We start from the raw sequence: 22,260 nt of genomic DNA, 5'->3' as shown, positions 1-22,260 counted from the left end.
TGTAGTGCCAATTGGAGTATATTGGGGTGCCTCCAGGTGAGTGGGTGCAATCATCATGTAGTGTTAGGACCAAGGTTGCCAGATTCATCCCTTTAATAAACACATGAATTACACAGTTTCTCTGGATGGCTGACTTCTTGGGATATACTAACTATAGCCTATAGTTAGTAAGGAATACATATGATTGACCGGGGGTCGGGATGCCGGTGATCAAAAGACCAACAGCGGCATCCCAATGATCAGGATCCCGACAGCGGCTGGTAAGTAGCCTAACCATCCCCCAGTGGTGCCTAACCCACCCCCCCCTTTCCGCATCTTACACCTAATCCTCCCCGGGTGGTGACTAACCCTAACCCTCCACGGTCGATGCATAACCCTAACCCACCCCAGGGAGGTCCCCTCATCCCCGGCCTAACCCTAACCCGCATACTTACCATCAGGATGCAGTCATCGCTATCTTGATCTCTTCAGGATGGCGGAGTCAGCATTCTGGCGGTAGTCGTGATTCCGGCGTCAGTATATTGAAGTCCAGCATTCCATCCGCCTGCATCCTGACTGTGTCCCAGTTAGTGTACCCCTAGAAGTCAGCCATCCGCAGATCCTGTGTAATTCATGTGTTGATTATTAAAGGGACGGATCTGGCAACCGTTGGTTAGGACCACCATATGAGAGACAAGGAGTGAAGTGGCCGGTGGCTTAAGTATATGTTTACACATATATATGTAAACTGAGATGTCTGCATTTCTACTATCATATAGGATGTAAATCTCATTCACTGGTGATTTATGGTGAGCTGGGGGAATTTTAGGCTTATCCTAGACTAGCCCCCTCCTGGCAAGCACCTGTAGTAGACTAATACATTGATTTGAGCAAATTGCCAGTTTTGTTTATCACTGTTCTGGGGAAAAGAAAAAAAAAAGTGAAATATCCCATTAATAAAATATAAACCCCAAATACCTGTTAATAAACTTCAGGATTATAAAAAAAAAAAAATTCCAATAGCGAAATAGTACAAATGACTAAATGTGGCTACATAGCTACTAGCATAAAACACAGAACCCCACCAGAATCTGGTGTAAGCCGAGTGTCTCTTGCAGAAAGAGCTCTAAAAGATTGGGCATTTTATACATGTAAATGTAAAAACAGCAATAAATAGTAAACAAATGGAAAGACCTTAATTCACTCGTATTTCGAGGGCCTCTCAGCCAGCAGCACTTGCGAGAGAAGAATTATACGGAGAAATAAAATGAAAGGAATGGCATAATTTACTGACGAGCTTTCACTAATGTGCACATAAGATGAGGGATATGCACTATAAACACTTCAGCAGAGACTCTGCTTTATAACAGTATTAAAAGGAACAACAGCAGCACTTGCCATTTAATACTCACTTAAAGTGTGAGCAACTACGGAGCACACCCAATAGTCAGTAAAACGCGCCTCGCTCCTCACCCTGATGTCAGACACATTCCCTGCGCAGGATGCACTGTCCTTTATTAAAGGCGAAATATCATTGAGAAACATTTGTTAGATGTTGTGTAGAATGTGCATATTTTGAGGACACCCTTTTATCATTGTACTAGAGCAGACCAGGACTTGAGCGTTGCCTGAGCAATCAATTGCCCTTAATGAGCTGCCGGCACCTGGTTCTTATTACCCAAGTTCCTGGCCTATATAAGGGGCTTCCTGATTGCCAGATCATTACTGCTGGTTCCTGCTCTCTGTTGCTTCATGTTTGATGTCTCAAAAGCGACCCGAAGTGTGCGACACTGCTCCGTCTGCCAGCTGTAGGGACCGTGCTCTGCCTCGTCCGTGTGTGTTACACTTCTACAGTTGTCCAGCACCCCTGACACAGTACCTAACCTGCTCCCCCGCACACTGTGCCTGTCTTGCACCCCAGGTACAAAACTCTGCTCAGCCACCACTTCCAGGTGCTGTACTGTAGTTATTAAACACAGGAAGTCTATAGCTGGCCACACACTAGAACAACTTACATCCAACCAGCCAACTTGCTGATTGGTTGGAATGAAAATCTGGTAACATATGGGAGTAACTGATTATCAGCAATTTGCTCCTAAATGCCAGAAAATAGATGAAAATGGCCGTCAGACAAGTTTGTTAAATGTTTGATCTAAACTATTTGTTCAATCAACAGTTTTTGTCCATTTTCCGGCGTTTGGGAGCAAATTGCTAATTGTCATTTGCTTTCAGACCTTACCAAATTTTCATTCCAACCAATCAACTAGTTGGCTGGTGGGACAGATAATCTTTAGATGTGTGGCCAGCTTAAGTACTATATTACTAGGTACTGTTCTGAATGCAGACCTTCTACCCACACACACCAAAACCTAGCGAACCACCTGTGACACCAGTCACCCTCCCAAGACTTTACATGACATGTACACCCAGAGAAAGAAACAAAAGCGATTCCAACCAGAGCGCTACATTATACAGTTCGCACACTACGTGCACCTGTAGTAGTTCCACAGTAACAGCCGCTTGATTGTTTAGTGTCTTGCAAAATACTCTTATATTATTTAAAATGCTAAAATATGGCAGTAGTAACAGGTATGTACATGTGCAAATATTTAAACACACACTTCGAATATATTATATTTTTCCGGCGTCTGGTTAATGACAGGCGTCGAGTTTGACGCCTGTCATTAGTACCACGCCGGGATTAGAAAGTCTGGAAGCCGGCGGTCGGCATTTAGAAAGTCGGCTTCCAAACTACATCCCCCATAAAGGGAGGCATATTGTGAGCAACAATGCCCAGGAAGATTGTGGCAATTAAAACTCAAATGGCATTAAGGGTCTAATGTGTGCCAAGAACATAATCCGTACACCGTTACACCACCAGCCTGAGCTGGTGACACAGGGCAGGATTTAATCCATTCATCTTGTTTATGCCACATTCTACCATCTACATGTCGCAGCAGAAATCAAGACTCATCAGACCAGGCAACGTTTTCCAGTCTTCAGCTGTCCCGTGTTGGTGTGCCCACAGTAGATTCAGTGGGGTTGGGTACAGGATGCCGGCGGTCAGAATCCAGACCCCAGCGACCAAACATGGTTAGGATACTGACATTTGTCGATAAGTATCCTACCCCTCCCTTCCTGGTGCCTAACCCCCCCCCCCCCCCCCAAGTGCCTAAACCTAACCTCCCCCTCCCTGCACCCTAAACCTAACCCACCCCCCCTTAGTACCCAATACTTCATACAAGTGTCAGGATTCCGGCGCCGGCATTCTGACCGCTGGAATCCAGTGTCGGTATTATGGATGCATCCCATTCAGTGTCCTGTTCTTATTGAGAGTAGTGGAACCCGGTGTAGTTTTCTGTTGGTTCAACGTGTTATTTGAGGTACCGTCGCCTTCCTGTCAATTTGAACTAGTGTACTGATTTTCCTTGGACCCCAGTCATTAACAAGGAATTTTCGCCCACACTTCGATCATATTCCCCATCATATTTGTTCTGAATAACAACTGAACCTCTTGACCAGGTCTGTACATTTTTATGCAATGAGGTGCTGCCACATGGTTGGCATTAATGAGTAGGTGTAGTAAGGTTGCCAGTAAGAAGCTGATGCAGAACGGCACCCAGGTCTGTTTTGTAGATGGATCTTGCGTTGTTTAGCACTGTGCATGCAACATAGCTTATGTACACATCTATTAGCCATTCAGAGTCGTACGTATCTCAGTCACATCACCATTTGCAGCTGAATGGGCATAACTGAATGTTAGGAAGATCGTACGTAGGTTAAGTGGGATGTAGTTAATAGACCGGAGGACGCAATGCCGCCAGTCTAAATCCCGACTATACATGCCCGACACAAGACTTAAGATAAGAGTTGAAATATCGACGCCTTTCTTGATCCCAACACCGGAAACCCGACTCCCGCCACCGCGATCGTCAAGAGCTGGGTAAGTATTCTACTTAGTCCGGAGATGGGGGGGGTTAGGTTTAGAGACCCCCGGTGGGACTTAGGGTTAGGCACCCCCTGGGGAAGGTTAGGGTTAAGCTAGGGCCCCCCCCCCCTTGGGAGGGTTAGGTTTAGGGTTCGGGAAGGGGGGTGGGTTAGGTTTAGGCACCCCCGTGGGGACTTAGGGTTAGGCACACCCCCCCCGGAGTTTTAGGGTTAGGCACCACTAAGGGATGGTTAGGGGTAAGGGAGGGTTAGGGTACTTACTAGCTGGCGTTGGGATGTCCTCCAGTCAGGCTGCTATAGTCGGGACTTGAAGCGGCGGCTAAACAGCTGTCGGTATTTCAATCCCATTCCGGCTAAGTTTAGTGAAGGTGGAAACTGAGCTGAGCACACAAAGACATCCATCTGATGTCAGGAACATCTCTGCACCAAGGATACAACTTGTGCAAGTGTGTACCGGTAGTGATTAAAAAAACAAGCGCATGGATAGAGCCATGCAGTCACAGATATGTACAAACCAGTATACGCACAAAATATATGCATTTAGGGCCTGATTCAGAGCCGGACGCTATTTGCGAGCGGTCGTTCAGAAAAAGGGGTCGGCCATTTAAATTGAGCGCTCGCTCTTTGCGGTCTGTTGACGCCTCTATGTCTGAGCGAGCGAGCGAACGAAATATGCGCTCGCTATTTTGTAAAGACGCCCCCTGGCAGCTCGCATCCTACGTCATGTCCACTATTTGATTAATCGGGTACATCGAAAGGCATCTGAACTGCTCGCAGTGCTTGTGGTTGGATTTTCCTACCGCAATCATGCGAACAGTTCAGGCTAAGAAACAACAAAGTGACGTGGTCGATGACGCTGCTTTGTTAATTATGCACACCCTTAAAACGCCCGTTTTGACCTTTTGGCACGCCTGCGTTCGGATCTCCACTCCCCGTTTTCAAGCACCTTCCCCTGTTACCACCCACAAACGCCTCATCCTGTCACTCAAATTAGCAGGCATTCGCTATTTTGCGAGCACACAATTTCCGACCGCAATGACTGGTTCGCACATGCGTATTACAACCCATACGCATGCGCAGTTGTGCGAACATCGCTCGGAGCGAACGAGCGGCCTCTTACGAGCGGCTCTGAATCAGGCCCTTAGTTCCATTCATACAATGCAAATGAAATTAAATATGGAATCCAATGTAATAGACCTTCTGACCCAAGCTGCCCCCCCCCCCCCCCACCAGGTTCCATCCCCAACCTCTCCGGACACTGCTGTCCTGGTGCGGGTCTTTAGAAGTCATTCTACTTATTTATGTAGCACCTTCTAGAAGAGAATAGCTAGAATCTGATTAGTTGCTATGGACAACAACTCCACTTCTAAAAACCAGCACTTTAGTAAATTTACCCCTAAACCAGAGGTTATCCATTGACATAAGTTACAGAACCTCCACAACTCTCCTGCCGATACAGACTAAAGTTACATTATCTTACACCTCTGTATTCCCAGCTTCCGCTGTGCTCTGCGTAGGAAGACAGTGCCGCGTTATCTAGCTATTCCCTGCTAAGTCTCCTTTAATCACGCCGTAAGTTTCCATCTCTCTCTAGAGGACGCCATAAAAAACAGCAATCTGCTGTCTGCCCCTTGTTATTTTTTTTATTTTCTTATTAAGTACTAAATTTGAAAATTGATGTCAAAATAAAACTATCCAGCGCTAACACATTCCAGATATCAATTTACTGCCGTTTGTCAGCTGGTCCTTCCAACATGTGATAAAAATAACAGCGAGAACACACACTTTTCTCCACTTCCCACCTAAAACATGATTAATGTCAGCAGGAGCATCATTAAACATAATGTTTGAAGAATGCAGAGACATAGGGGGGAAATCGGCGAGGTGTGTCTGCTGGCCCACAAGGCTCATGTCTCCGGTAACCTGAGCTGTGCTTTCTCCAAGGCTAATTTGGAGTTTAGTGGACAGGACACTGGACCTACAAATACTGCAGGCTAGCCAGGACTCCCAGAATTAAGAGCAGCTGCTTCACAGGGTCTTGGTACATTTAAAACAGGATTGACTGAAAGAAGATTGCGGCTGTCCATCCTGTATGGGAATGATGTCCTGGCTGTGAAAAAACATAATCGCTGCATAATTGTAGTTCTTTATATAAAAGCAACCTTCAATTTAGGTTTAGCGGAATTTTACAAGCGGTAATCCATTTTTTTGCGCACAACACTTTCAAGATCGTGAAACAAGAGGACAGAGTCAGTTCATTGAGTACAGACAAACTGATGGGATGGATTATGCGTAACGGGAGGTTCTTAGACACCTGATAAAGGGTAACTGGAGGATTTAGAAGGAGTTTTGCTTTATTACTGTGTTTATCCCCAACTGTAAAGTGTTGACACTGCATGCTGGCACTATGGAAACAAATAGTAATAATAATCATCCAATGACAAAAGAAAGCTATATAAACTCCTGCGGAAATAGGACAATGAAGGTCAATAACCGGAGGTGAATAGGGACATATCTTTGGCCAATGGGAACCCTCACCCCTCAATGTTATGGTAAATGTGACAGCTCCAATGAGGATGATGGGGTGACAGGACTTTAAGACAAGCCCCCTTACAGTAAGATTTTAAAATAGACTAGACAGTCATGTAGGGCCTTGCACAGCATAGTAAAAGCTGCTAATACAGACAGTACTTATATCCTATGATTATCTCGTTGAGATGAAACGATGCACACCAGATACACACAGAGGGTATCTGACACAATATACTCACATAAGTTTCAAGTCCCAGTCTCCGCAAGTGACGAAGATAGACTTGACACTGGGGTCTAAGAGGCCTTCTTTGGCCATCCATTCGTCGACTCTCTGAAAGACAGGACGGAAACACAAAGGAAATGTCAGGTTCGGCTTTTGGCTTTAGCAGAGGCGCCAGTCCCTACACAGATAAGACAATGTAATCAGAAGAGGGAGAAAATTGTGATCTTATCCATCCCGTTCTATACTCTCTCCGTTATTAACAAACATTGGAGCTTGTTTAGTAGAGAGGTGGGAGTCCGGGGGGGGGGCGGGGGGGGGGACAAGCTAGAAGGTCACAACACACTTCAAAATCCTCAAGGCATAAACAGAGGATGTTATCATAACTTACTGTGATTATTATCAGTCTGTGACCAGCCGCAATCATTGATCATTTACTTTCCTTATAGGTTATTCATTCATAGTAATGCTATAACTTTCATCAAGGTGACACAGAAGGGACTTTTCTTCTGTTCCCTGTGTAACATTCTCTGACCACATTGTTACCCCTTCACTGCATGCGAAACTAAAACATACGGTCTCTTTTCACACGTCAATAGAACACACAACACATCAACCTCACGGGTTCCAGAGAGATCACTGAGAACGGTGCAGGAAATGTAGGAGAGGAGCTAAGATTTGTTCCTTTGTGGCTCAGACTGCTGAACCGAAGCCCCTCAGCTCTGATTATTAGCTTCTAATGGGCAAGATAGAGGTGTGGAACTCACCTCCAGAACTTGGCTGAGGGTCGGCTGTCCGTCTACCATTTCCTGGATGATGCCCGTCAGCTGAGAGAAGGAAAAGGTTGAGAAATCATTAAAATGACAATGAAAACAGCTTTATTCAACATCAATCCAAGGGAAGTGACCTTATGAAATGTTCGCTAATAAATACACATTATAGGCGACAACCAATTGTTGGCGCCGGCGGCTGTCAGTGCCGGGCGCCCGATGGAGGAATTCAATTGTTAATCCATTTCGGGTGCGAACAGCCACCAGCTCTGGAGGAAATGAGCAAAAACGCGAGAAGACCTGGTTTTGGGCCCCCAAATTACTGTTTGAGCACCCTAACCAGGACTGTAGCGTTTGATGTGGCTAAACTTGGTCTAATTAGGCGCATTAAGCGCAATTATTAATGGGCACCCAAAAACAATTGAATTGCAACATTGGGCACCCATTAATTAGAGCACCTTAAAAAACAATTCAATTGCCCCCTTTATGTCAGTATGTATTAGTAGGCACTCGCTTACGGACTCCAGGTACAGGAGTTTTCCCTTTAATTTATTGCCCGGTACAAGACTTGCTCCAATATTATATGCACGGATTTAGTTTTCCGTTTTCCTAGGTTTTCAGCAATGTCTTTATACAGTCATATCCAGCTGTTTATTTTTGCTGCCCTGGAACACGAAAAACAGCCTTCCTGAATATAGAGTTCACAAATGCAGTTTTACTTTTTATACAAGTAAGGGAATTAAGGGGTCTATTTACTAAGCATTGTTAGGAGACAGAGTGAAAAGTGATAAGAAAGTGATAAGGTGCCAGCCAATCAGCTCCCAGCTGTCATTTTTCAAACACAGCCTGTGAGATGACAGTTCAGAGCTGATTGGCTATCACTTTTGCATTCCTTGCTGAATCAGGCCCAGTATCTTAAACAGATGTGTGTTGGAAACATACAGTTAAAGAATGCATAGGACAAACATATTACCCCTCCTGTAAGCCAAAAAGCTCTCCCTGGAAGTTACTGGATTTGCACTGGGAAGTCACCCTTAAACGTTTCCTTCTGATTTAAGCCACTCACATATATTTGTTTTAATAAAGACTAAAAAAAAATACATATTAAGTTCATTTTCACACAGCGTTTTCATCCTAACTATGAGACCGTTTATTAACTCACAATATGAGTTTAATTAATTGTAATGAATACCAGGACTCAGACTTAAAGGCAAACTTATTTTCCACTAATGATTAACAAGGAACGGTAATAAATACCTTTCAGAGAGAAATGTTAATTAAAACGAGAGAGGATGCTCTAGGATTTTCTTTTGCAGTTCATTAAATCATTACGATGTGGAACTTAAAAGGTCTGTCGTTGGGAAAATCAGCACGTACCTGGGGACTTTTACCCAGTTACAGGTGACAATTAAATATTATGCCTTGAAATCCTGACTTTACACAATTCAGGGACAATCGCTGTATGTGGGCAAGTCTTGCAGAACATGTACAGAATGCAGAACATGTGAGAGACCTGGCAGTGTATTTTAAATGTGTTGTCTATATAGTTAGCAAGTAAAAACCAAAACACATGCAATACACTGAGTGTGCAGGTAAGTATTTTAGATTTCAATACAAACGGTGACACTAACAGGATAACTTCAGCAAATGGTAGTGATCTGAGATTTGGATTTTCCATCATGTTAACAGCCTGAGATTCCAAGCGCAACAACTTAGGCTCAGGTACGGGGTCTGTACTGGCTTCTGCATTTTATTGTGCAGTATATACATAGAGATATGATTTGTAAACGTAATGGTCAGCATTACTGCCTCACAGCACTGAGGTCTTGGGTTCGATACCCACCACGGCCCTGTGTGGAGTTTGTATTTTCTCCCCGTATTTGCGTGAGTTTCCACAGTGTACTCTGGTTTCCTTTCACAATCCAAACCGGTAGGTGAATTGTGTGCACATGTGGTAAGGAATATAGATTGTACGCTCCACTGGGACAGGAACTGGTGTGAATGTACAATACTCTCTGTAAAGCGCTGTGGAATGTGCCAACACTATATAAATAACTTTACAAACAATAACTTGACAAACAAAAAAACCTGGAAACTATTTGCCCCCCCAACAAATATAGGCGCAGCAGCATCGGGAATGAACAACTCAGTTTCTGTGTCCGCATTCTAAAGTCAGCGAGGTTTATATAGTTTGTGCCAGATCTGTAAAACTACAGATGATGCTAATCTATTATAAATGGATGGCATAACAATTAACACATCAGTTGGGGTTAACTGCACAGCAGTGATTCCTTATTGCTTGTAAATGTATCACATACACTGCAGGGCACAGAGATTCCCCGTTCACGGTGTTGGATTGGGTTGGGTACGGGATCCGGGTGACAGCGATCAGAATCCCGACAACGGCATCCTGACAGAGTCCTGACCCAATAAGGTAAGTGTCCTAACCCACCCCCTAACACTAACCCACCTTTTCTGCAGCGTAACCCTCCACCCTAGTGCCTAAACCTGACCCTCCCTCTAACCTTAATACTTACCATCGGGATGCCAACGGTCGGAATTCTGTTGCAGATATTCAGAGAGCCGATATCCCGGCCGCTGTGATGGAAACTACGTCCCGTTGGATTTCCTATCATACGTATATCTTTAATCCGAGAGTTTTCAAACATGCAAAACAAAAACCCTATATACCATTCAATGGTATTTACAGAGTGTAATAGAGAACCGTAATCCACATAAATATTTTGCCAATAACATTTCTATTCACCTTGACTCAACTTGCAAAAGTCCAGCATTTCTTTGGTGTTATTTATAATAAGGATCTGTGTTACACATCTCTAGGAAGAGGTTCAAACGTACATAGAACATGCAAAAAATTTCTGCCGGCTCAAGAAAACTCAATTGTTCTGGAGAGGTGACTGGTCCTACAATGGGGAGAAATTCACACTTTTCTAAGCGCCCAGAGGAGAGGGGATAACGTCGGTCACTGTAGTGTAAGTTGTGCTTCAAACTCAATTTTTAATCCGCTGTGAAATGGCTCAAGAATAACCTATAACTGGATTTAACCCTTCTACTGAAAGAGGGAACTGCAGCTTTATATATTAGTCTGCGTAAGACAGAATGCTCAACAAGGGCTTCCAGTGGTTGCTTGGTTAGTATCCCCCATTATTAATACAGAGAGTCACCTGATGTCTATAAATGTGTAATAAAAACCCTCACTGATTTGTGTTTTATATATCTGATTTTGAACAGTGGGACGATTTTAAGGCACATTTACAGACTGAACAATCCCTCGAGTCTGTCTGAGGCTTCCCAGGGGGTAGACACGTAGGATCATGCACCTAGCAGGTCACTTGTGGGGATTTACTGTCAAGTTTATCTGCAGAGGAATCGGATAAATGCTCCCCTCTGCTGCTCCATCTGATAACACCGTGCTGCCATTCTTCCCGACAATGGAAGCAATAAATCTCAGCCTCACAAGGGCAGGTGTTGCGGCAAAGCCCCTTACTACCACTTATAGCAATCAGGGCCAAAGTGTGGAGAGCAAGGGATCAGATCGTAAGCCTGGCCTAATGCCATAAGCTGACAATCTGGAGTCAGGTGCGGATAGAGGGGCGGCCAGCGTGCGGGTTAACCGTTCAACTGCTGAGCACTTCAGTCCAGTTCAAAACAGAACGACAGCGAGAAGGTTAATATTTCCAGAAACAGATCATAGGACTAAGTGGCAGCAAGCTACGACAATGGTCACTTAAACTAGATTCTAGGAACCAGAACATAGTACATACATACCAATAAGCAGAGAAACACTGGGGAACACAAATATTAATAGAATACCACTGACTCCTCTTGCAACTAAACTTGGTTTAGTTGCAGCGACTCAGTGCAAGAGGAGAATTATATATGGTAAATAACGGCATTCTCTTTCCTGAATAGAAATCACAACATCCTTCCCTTTCATCACACTGACTGACACAGAGACATTGCAACAACAGGCTTTAAATTAGATAAACTAAAAATAACAAAATAAAAGGGTTTCTTCGCTTAATTATTAAGTCGCATCACCAAGCTATCTAATGGTATATGGCTAACTACAGTACGTTAGCCACATCACCAAGCTATCTAATGGTATATGGCTAACTACAGTACATGTAAGCCGCATCACCAAGCTATCTAATGGTATATGGCTAACTACAGTACATGTAAGCCGCATCTCCAAGCTATCTAATGGTATATGGCTAACTACAGTACATGTAAGCCGCATCACCAAGCTATCTAATGGTATATGGCTAACTACAGTACATGTAAGCCGCATCACCAAGCTATCTAATGGTATATGGCTAACTACAGTACATGTAAGCCGCATCACCAAGCTATCTAATGGTATATGGCTAACTACAGTACATGTAAGCCGCATCACCGAGCTATCTAATGGTATATGGCTAACTACAGTACATGTAAGCCGCATCACCGAGCTATCTAATGGTATATGGCTAACTACAGTACATGTAAGCCGCATCACCAAGCTATCTAATGGTATATGGCTAACTACAGTACATGTAAGCCGCATCACCGAGCTATCTAATGGTATATGGCTAACTACAGTACATGGTAAAAAAAAAAAAGTTTCAGTAACCTTTCAGTTTGTTTTGTTGCACAGATGATGTTTGCTGAGAATCTCCCTTGTATTCAGTCTCCTCTGCTTTAATTGTAACACAAACTAGCAACTCTTCCTTCTGCTTCGTGTGCATTGATTTATACTGCAGGATGTGAATGCAAGCATCTCTTATTTCCTGACACTGGAACATGGGTTACTACGATAGGACTGACCTTATCATACAGGTGGTTAATCCCTGACCGTCTAACATAACACTGTGTTTAGTGTATGGAATTAGATGGCATAGGTCACAGATATGTGCTAAATTATCAACTAGCAATTATGGTTCAAATTTTATTTATATTCTGGTGTTGCTACTTTTAAAGACGTAATCACACATATAGGGGGGAATTCAATTAGGCTCTGGGTTTGCTCCAAGTTTCTCATCCGAAGGTATTCAATTAATCAGCATTTTCCCCGCTCGCTAGCCTATAGTTTCCGCGCAAAGTGCATTTTAACGAGCAGGGATGCCCATATATTCCAGCAGAGTCTGCATTTTAATGCAGATTTTTCCTTGCAGCTCCTGAGGCTGCGAGGAAAAAAAATTCCCTCTGGGGCTTAGCGTGGGGTTCCCACAGCTAATTGAATCGGGCAGCACGTTCAATTAACTGCGGGAAAACCCCACACCCAATTGAATATCCCCCATATAAGATATAGATTTCATTTTTCAAATAGCAAATTGAGTATCTATAAAGGATCCATCCAATAGATTAAAAAAAAAGTAAAAAAAAAATAAACTGTCCTATAATTTTTTTTTCAAAAAATCCCTTCGGGAGGTGCTCACAAAATATGGATGCCAGAGACAGGCTTACAGCAGGGGTGGGCAAAGCATCAATCGTGATCGAACACGGACACACAACTGGTCGATCGTGGTGGATGTCCGGGGGCAGCCAATAGGAGTCGGGCAGATTCTTATTGGCTGCTGCACCTGTCTCCAGCAACCAATAAGAAGCAAGGTGGGTACACACTACACGATATCTTGCGACTTGGCAGATTTGGACGCATCTGATAAACAAATCGTTCAAATCATGTAGTGTGTACCCACTATCACGATGCGTGCTCACGCCGGTCATCCATCGCATCCTCAGATCTTTTGTACAAGCAGAAAGATCTAAAGATGTCGCTAGCGATGCCATGCTCCGAACGCATGCCCCCCCCCTACTAACAACCCACCCCCCACCCCCCTCCCTACCAACACACCACGCCCCCTTTTTCAGGCTAGCACCGTACTCTATAGACCACAAATTATTATTAGCTTTCTAAGTAGATCGCAGAGTCCAAAAGTGTGGGCACCCCTGACTTACAGCGTCACAGTGAGCCTGATTCAAAGTCACACCTAACACGGTCTCATTTTGGACTTGTCTAGCAATCAGAAGTACAATGCAAACATCCACCTCTATGCTGAGCCAGAAGCATCTATGCAACTACACCACACCCAGCCCTCCAGCCGTGAGAGACAACAGTAGCAATGGCACTTACACCTATCCCTTTCTTGGTGCAGAAGAAGCTCTGCATACTCTCAAGTCAGAAGAGGTTGCAAACCTGCCTATACGCTCCTCCTACATGCGAACCACCCTGTTGCCATTTAGTAAAACCCATTCTGCGGTCAGTAAAAAAACAAAGTAAGATGAATAAAATGTAGAATCCCAACTAGATTCTAAGACATGCACAGTGTGCTAACATTGCAACATGCCGCCACATCCGGAATTATGGGCAACTCTGAATCGGGCTCGGCGTCTATGCAGAATTTATCCCACGAAGTGGATTACTGTTAAAGATTTTTGCTTATAAACCTCAAAAAAAGGTCAAACCAGACTAACCCCCCCCCCCCCCCCCCCCCAACTGGCCAAATAACAGAGACTTCTTTATACCCAGACCTCTCCCCTACAGCTGCTGGTGACAATGCAGGATTGACACCCTAGTGATGTTTTAATTAATACATTGATCAGATAACATTATCAGGCTGATGCCATATTTCATCCTTAACTTAGATAGGCGTTTTACACCAAGCATGTTTAACTTTTCCTAATGCATTAGCCTCTACTACCTCTTTCGGAAGCATAGTAGACCTATCCACTACCCTTTGGGTGATGTAATTTTCCCCTAAATCTTCTACCCACTCACATGGAGTTCTAACTATAGAAATGTGCAAGGAATGGGAGTCACATGACTGAATTGCCCCCCCCAATTATAACCGAATTGCCCATTCATCCTTACCTAGGAGGTTCAGTGATATAGACCATATATCATGTTAGCTGCCCTGCTCTGCACAATTTCTAATTTATATATGCACGTCTAGAGATCTGGCTAATACTGTAGATGAGGTCTCCACACCAATGGCTCAATCAAGGTTTATTTGAAAATGTGCCATTTATATACACAAACACATACATACACACACACACACACACACATTTACATACTACAAACAGAGTCCATGGTAACTTGGCGTGGGAAGCTTGGGACATGTCTGACTTGTAACAGCCAATAAACTTATGCAACTTAGAAAGAGTGAATGTAGCATGAAACCATCCCCCCCGTCACTCACATCTCGTCTTACCGGTTCCCCCCGGCTGCTTACCTCCGTGCAGAATGGGGTGAGCTGTGGGTGTACCACAGGCTGCACATATGTATGAAACGTCGACTCTATCTCCATTGTTCTGCCGTTTAACTTCAGGATGGGAAATTCAATAATTTCCTAGGAGTAAGAACAAAACAAAAATATATTTATTACATATACAGCATTTCTCTGCTTGCTGCTTGGAAGGAAAAATGGCGGAGGAGAAAAAGGGTATCGCAGGCTGTCCAAAAAACAGTTTTATCTCGGCATTTAAACTACTGTATTAAAGACAAATCTATTTACTACAGTAGAGAAGTCTCTGAGACCCACGACATGAACTGAGTATCAGGTTTGTGACGCCAATTACCAAACTCTTTATCCAACCTCAGCTGATGGGTTTAATTCCAGTTGACTGGAGAATGGCAAAAATAGTTTCACTACACACGACAGGCAGTAGAAAAAAAAAATCTGACTCTGAAATAGTAGGGAAACTTTAAAATTAGTCACTGACTTTACACAGTCATACAAATTAGAGACCTAACACAGCCAGGATATCACGCCAGAAAAAATCTAGTGGATCAATTTGACTCAGTAATTGGATAGATCTGGGATATTGGGGGGTGGGAGTGGACCTGAGATCAAGAGATCAGTGGATAGATCTTATTTGAGTTTAGCGACAGTGTCACACACAGAGTTCAACACTGAAAATTCTTGGTTTTGACTAAAAAGACAGCGACACAGATAAAAGGTAATTGGACAGGAGACAGAGGGCCGGATTCAGAGCTGGACGCCAATACCGCCGCTAATTTCTACGCAGTGGCTGTGCGGAAATATGCAAATTTGTTGCCGCTGGGATTTGTTTTGAGATGCCCACCAGCAACTTCGCAAATCCAAGAGACTACGTGCAAAAATGTAGCATCGGTTCCAGATCATTCGATTGTCGGCCTTCTCACCCTATGGTCACGTAGAAAGACTGAGGGAACAGACGCCGGAGCCATTTTTTCTGCATACGGGATTGCAGTCGCAGGCTGAGACAAGACCCGAAAGCAGTCGCAACACGTCTGCGCATGGCATCTATTCACACTGCAGGGAGAGCTTGGGGACAGGCCAGTATCTGAGTGCTGTGCACGCCCCCTTCAGTAGTGAAAAGAGGCATCTCAGAGCCATGCCCCTTTACAAAGTCACCGCGCCCCTTTTTCGGGTGGCCACGCAATGAATTGCCCTGCCCCTGCCAGTCCTAGAATGAACACTAAAAAGGTATAGTTACTAAATTGCAGGTTTCTAGAAGTGGAGTTGTTGCCCATAGCAACCAGATTCTAGCCATTATCTTCTAGAAGGTTAATAAGTAGAATCTGATTGGTTGCTATGGGCAACAACTCCACTTCTAAAATTGTACACTTTACTAAATATACCCCTACATGTCAACATTTTAACTTGAGATTATATATATATTTTTTTATTTTATTTTATGTTTTGTTTTGTTTACATTATGTCCCTGTCATTATGGTGTCTATATTACGATTGTTTATATTTTGAAGGTCTACATAATATCCCACAAGCATGTAAAATAATTACAAACAAAAGAAAATACACACACAAAAAAAGGATGTAGTAGGTGGACTTAATCTCATTGCTGCCATCAAATTGTGCCCCCAAAACAAGCCCAAACCCCAAGATGACCAGCAGGACTAAAGGTGGGTACACATTACCAGACGTGGGCAATAAGCAGCCCCCCAGCTGTTGTGTTGAACTGCACATGCCAGCATGCCTTGCAACAGTTTTAGCAAGGACAAAAGCAAAACTGTGGCAGGGCATGTTGGGATGTGCAGTTCTACAAAAGCTGGGGAGGGCACTTATTGCCCACCCACCTCTACATTAGACGATATGTCGCCCAATCCGGTACCCACTATGGACGACCATGCGCGCTCCCGCAGGTCAACATGCAGGCCGACTAAACGACACAGATGGACGAACGAACCAGCCCCCGACACCAGGCATATGGATGGCGCAGTGCCCGACATCAGGCGGTTGGGCACCGAATCATGTAATGTGTACCGGTCACCCCCAATATGTCAGCCAGTCGGGCTTCGCATCGCTGGGTACACACATCGGTAAGTGCATACCCAGCTTTAGATAAGTAGCCCAGTCTACAGATCAAAACAAAAAACTTTATATGATTTGCCAAAGGGAAAGAGAAGGGAATTAATGAGCTTATGTTCAGTGGCAGAAAACATCTAGAAGCACACAGTATGTCATTAATATCTACATAAACCTATTATTTCCAGTCTCTGTGCTCTGTCCCCATGGAGAGCCATGTAAACTATTGGATGTAAATAAAACTTATCTACATATATAAACGAGGCCTCATTTAATATTGTACGACTCGTTTTATTTTGCAGCCAGTTAGCAAACAGATAACGCTAATAAATAAAAAGCCGATTGCTCACAGTGATAACAATATACATGTAACAAATAGCAGGGAGATAAAACAAACAGCAAGAAACCAAAGGAGATAAAAGCATAATCATTACTTTTGGTTGTTAATCCCAGTTTTTTATGTCCCTGTGTTTCTAGCGATTGCACATTCTAAAGAAAGAATGACAATTTGTTCTGCGCCTCCAGAAGATGAATTGGTCAGTTCTCCCTAATAAAGACGCATAGCAATGAGGCTCGGCTCCCTATATATCTCTACGCCAGGGTCTGGGGTTATGTAAATGGAGCTGCTGCATTAGGAAAACAACTAGTAATGACTGCTCCTTAATATTCAAAAACAGTTAGCAAAATTTAATCAAAGCCGCCAAAAGCAACATTTTTACTTGCCGACACTTTTATGAGCACATTCCTACATTTATTTTAGAACCAAAAACTCAATTAGGAAAAGGTTTAACCCTTCATTGATTACAACGGCCTGTATAGAGAAGGCAAAATAAATGGTATCCAGTCTTTAGATCTACAATAAAAAGGTAGACAATGTTTAGGTAGACACCACAAGTTAGACAGGCAATAGGTCGACAGGGACACAAGGTCGACACACTAAAGGTCGGCAGGTACAAGTGATCCACATGGTCAACGTAAAACAAGAGATATGGTAAGAACTTACCTTTGTTATCTCTGTTTCTACGAAGTCCATAGGGTCCACAGGGTTGACCTTGGGGTATAGGTTGGGAACCAAATCCGGGCACCACGCAGTTAAAGCTTTTAGCTCCCAGGATGCACTGGGTCCACTCTCCCTATAACCCCACCCCCAAGCCAGAGGCACCTCAGTTTGTAAGTAGCCAAAGGCCGGAGGAGGAGAGAAAAAGAGAGAGAGAAAACTGGAACACTCAATAACCATACTCACCGAAATGGGAGACGGAAAACCGGTGACCAGCCACACAGCCCATATGAAGCCAGGTGCGTCAGGGCGGGCGCCCTGTGGACCCTATGGACTTCGTAGAAACAGAGATAACAAAGGTAAGTTCTTACCATATCTCTTGTTTTCTACTTCAGGGTCCATAGGGGGTCCACAGGGTTGACCTTGGGGATGTCCCAAAGCAGTTCAACCAAGGGTGGGGACGCTCCTGTGCTGAGAGGAGAATCCGTCGCCAAAAAGGAAGCATCCTGAGAGGCAAAGGAAACCAATGCCTAGAACCTTAAAAAGGTGTGGACAGAAGACCACGTGGCCACCTAGTAAGGCAAAACAGCCGAGGCGCCACAGCGAGCCGCACACGAGGGTCACATGGCCCGAGAAAAAACAAGCATCAACAACAGGAAGGCCTACCCATGAGTAGGCCCCTGAGGAAGACCTACGAGGCCATCCAAGCCAACATTTGGTTATAGGCCGGCCATCCTTTCCTGTGAAAACCAGAAATCTCAGACCACCAATAAGGAGTCCGATTTCCGTAAGGAACCTGAACGGATCACATAAATCCAAAGAGGCCAGACCACAGTCAATGAGGCCACACCAGCCGAGAGGACTGGGGACAGAATGGCCGTACCATAAGTTCCAGAATAATATGGAACCTGAAAACCACTAAGAAGAAACACAGGGCGAGAGCAACTCCCACCCTGACATGATGCCCTCCAGAAGAGGGAGCCACATGAGAACGCTCCCAATTCAGACACTCTCCTGGTTGATATAAACACCCTGAGAGAAAGAGAGAGCCTAAGCAATAGACCATGTAATGGCTATCACAACCAGCGGTTCCATTGACTGTCCCCGGAGGTAACGAAGAACCACTACTTACTCCCAAGGAGTCCCTAGGGAGGACAAATGGAGGCATAATCAAGAAAACACTCCAAAGGATGAACTGGATACCAGAGTGAAGCAATTCCATATCTTAACCATACTGACAGTGTAGAGATCCGCACTGTCAGGAAGACCAGGCCAAGTGTGAAACCCAAGCCAGCCGGAAGGAATGCCAGAATATCTGGAAATCCTGGACACCGGAGGATTGTATCGACAGGTACAATACCATAAGATTTATGGCTGCCACAGTTTGTGGTAGGTCCCAGCAAAAGCTGATCCATGTGCTCTAATCATTCCAACGATGACAAAGCCAGGGAAGCCGTAAGACCACTGTAAGGACACAGTCAAAGACAAACGACCCAGGTCCAAGGCAAACCAAGGACCCTGAGACAACAGGTCCGGGCAGTGAAGCATCAGGGATGGAGTATCGATGTAGAGACTCCGAAGATCCAAGTACCCCTGACATCTGGGGCAATCAGGAGCCACCAGCAGGAAAGCATCTCCGTCTCGATTGAAAACACTTCCAAAGACCTCGAGGAAGAAGGGAGACCGGAGAACACAGGTACACAAAGTGGAAGGACCACGTCACCGACAAAGAGTCGCTGAAGTTTGCTTCAGAATCCCCAGAGCTGAACTGTAACACCATAGTGTGATAAAGTCAGAAGGCCATGAGGGTCACCTCAGGGGAGCCCCCCCTGCTCACCAGGAGATGAAACCTCTCTTGGGGAAGAGACTAGTCCCCGGGATGCACGTCGTGACGGCTGAGGACTCCCGCTTCCCAATGGAGAGCTCCTGAAATGAACGCTGCCGAGATGGTCGGGAGGAGACCCTCGGACTATGTCCGAATATGTGACATACCTGTCATTGCCACCCAACGAACAGTGTTGCTAAAAAGGAAGCCACTGTCCTGACCCTGTCGGACTGAACCTTTTCAGGTTCACCGGGAAACAAGAGTTATGCCAGAGTAAGTTAATTGACAGGGTGGAATCGACAGACGTCCAACTGCACTGAAAAGGATTCGATCCAGACACTGTCCCTAGCAAAGAAAACCCTGGACGAGATGGCCATAGCCACCCGGACAGGGACCGACTTGCCTCCGGAGAGAGCATCATCGTTTGAACAGTTATCCGACAGAAAAAACTCATTCCATCTGGAGATGAGCCAATTATGGAAAGGCCTGGAATGGAACTGAGCCCATTCCACCATGCATCCCAGAGTGTAAAGACATCTGTCGACTGCGCAGACAACCATGTACTCCTAATGGAAGAGAGGAGATTCCGTCTTACGCCAGAAGAATTCTCAGATTCTGAGAATCCAGCAGGGATCCTAGATGAAGAATACCCAGAGAGGGATGCAGGGAGGACTTTTTCCCCGTTGATTAAACGTCTGCACCCTGAAGAAGCCACAGTCATCCTGACCTGGCCGTAAAGTACCCCGGTGATCCCGCTAAGAGCAGGAGGCCGTCCAGGTACAGGAGCATTGGGATATACTGAACAGAAGAACTGTCAGAAAATCCAAAACGCTGGTAAACCCCTGTGGGGCTGAGGACAGTCCCAACAGGCAGAGCCCGAAAAATTGTAAGTGTTGCTGTGATACAGCAAACCTCAGCCCATGCTGAGGAAAGGTCTCTGTAAGTACCCGTAGGCACGCGTCCTGTATATCCAGTGATACCCTAAAGTCCCCAGGTTCCAAACATCGTATGATGGAGCATAGGGATTTCCTCCTGAGCCCAGGTAGCTTTAGGAACTGGTTCAGGGAATTGAGACAGAGAATAGGCCAAAGAGGACCATTCAGCCACCGCACCAGAAAGAAAACAGAACAACCAGTCCCTCACTGAGATAGTGGGGATGGCCTAATTAGCTCCGCTTACCGCAACAACTGCATAGCTTTCTGGATCTGTAAGGCCCTTGTAAAGAGGGCGTACCCTCCTACCCACGCAGCCGCGGCAACTTGACACTAATACCGGGCGAACTGAGAAAATCGGTATCTCCCAGTTGTAGGCCTGTCCCGTCAGACTGAAGAGATATCCGTAGGTTCAGAAGCAGGATCGGCTGGCAGTCCAGGCCTGCTCGGTACTGGATATGTCGGCCCTTGTAGATGCCGACAGTCTACGAAGAAACAGACCTTTAGGCTGACCCAGAGGACAAAAAAGACTTAACAGACTTAGTCTGAGGCCTTGTAGTGGGCATAGCTGAAAGCGGTAAACTTGTCGTTAGTAATACTGCCAATGTTACTACAATCTTGTCAAGGTCAGGACCAAACAATATCAACCCTAAAGATGGTATCTGCACCTCTGCATTCCCAGAGCGCAGCCATAGGGTATTACGGAGGATACAGTCGCAGCCGGAACTCTGAAAGTTAGGAGACTGGTATCCAATATAGGCATTTCCACCTATGACAACAGCATATATTACGTGAGCGACCAAATACATTTGAACCCCCGACGTGTTGGAGGGGAAAAAACGTTACAAATGCTCAACCCAATATGCAATAGTATTAACCAACCATGCTATAGCCATGGTAGGATGGGTAACAACTCCTGAAAGCAAGTATACTGATTTCAGGCAGAGTTACCACCTACGGATCCGAAGAATCCGACCACGCAGGAATGGGAGGCGTAGTAACGTCTGTAATCAGACGAGCAACACGCCCATCCCCCCCAGGAGGGGCTCGTGATGACCCTCAGGGAATTTGGGACAGGAGGCCAAACACTATTGTAACACCTCCTATCTGGCAACAGCCAGAGTCCCGCTATGCGATCCACCCGCTAGTCAGCAACAGGTAACCCGAAGGCACGCAATACTGAGGGTGTATGATACAGGTGCAGGTCAACATTCACTCTAACCAGAATGGACCTGCTACCAGCCCTAAAGCAGGGATAATAATACCTGAAATAGGCTTCCCCCCGTGTAAGAGGGAAAGAGCCCCGAACAGTACCCAGTTCACGGCAGAGCCAACTGGGAAGTACCCACAGGGCGTCAACCACGCCAATTAGCGTTTCGTAGAAAACGACATCCACCCAGGGTGGCTGTTGTGGTAATCCCTGCAAGGGGAATGACAGACTATTGTGGCACCAGGGGGAATTCATATACTGCGAAAAACCCCTGCAGGGAGCGGTAGTCTGTGTCACAGGGGAAGAGAGCAAGAAGCTGCGAGATACCCTGAGATGAAAAGGGCAGTATGGTGAAGTAACCCCAAGTGAGGTACAACAATGGGGCCCGCCCGGCGATCCGCAATTGAGAGGATCCCGAGAAAACAAACCGCCCAAGGGGGTCGTGAAAGAGGCCGGCACCAGATGACGCCACATACAGAACCCTTTATGAGTCAAATCCTCCGCACTAACACCTGCAGCACATGACTTGCAGGATA

At 45.2% G+C, this 22,260-nt stretch overlaps 1 protein-coding gene across 1 annotated transcript in view; it reads right to left on the bottom strand.

The window, feature by feature from the left end:
* Positions 1-22,260, bottom strand: part of ERI3 (ERI1 exoribonuclease family member 3) — a 235,370-nt gene that overhangs the window by 170,464 nt on the left and 42,646 nt on the right. The window contains exons 3-5 of the mRNA XM_088460685.1: positions 14,685-14,801; positions 7,447-7,506; positions 6,699-6,790 (exon numbers count right to left, since the gene is read on the bottom strand). Of these exons, the coding sequence (XP_088316811.1) occupies positions 6,699-6,790; positions 7,447-7,506; positions 14,685-14,801 (269 nt within the window). The remainder of the gene's footprint in view (positions 1-6,698; positions 6,791-7,446; positions 7,507-14,684; positions 14,802-22,260) is intronic.

Source organism: Taudactylus pleione, unplaced genomic scaffold, assembly GCF_031769625.1.
Source record: "Taudactylus pleione unplaced genomic scaffold, aTauple2 ptg000969l, whole genome shotgun sequence".
Taxonomy (NCBI): domain Eukaryota; kingdom Metazoa; phylum Chordata; class Amphibia; order Anura; family Myobatrachidae; genus Taudactylus; species Taudactylus pleione.
This window is presented reverse-complemented; position numbering and strand designations above follow the sequence as displayed.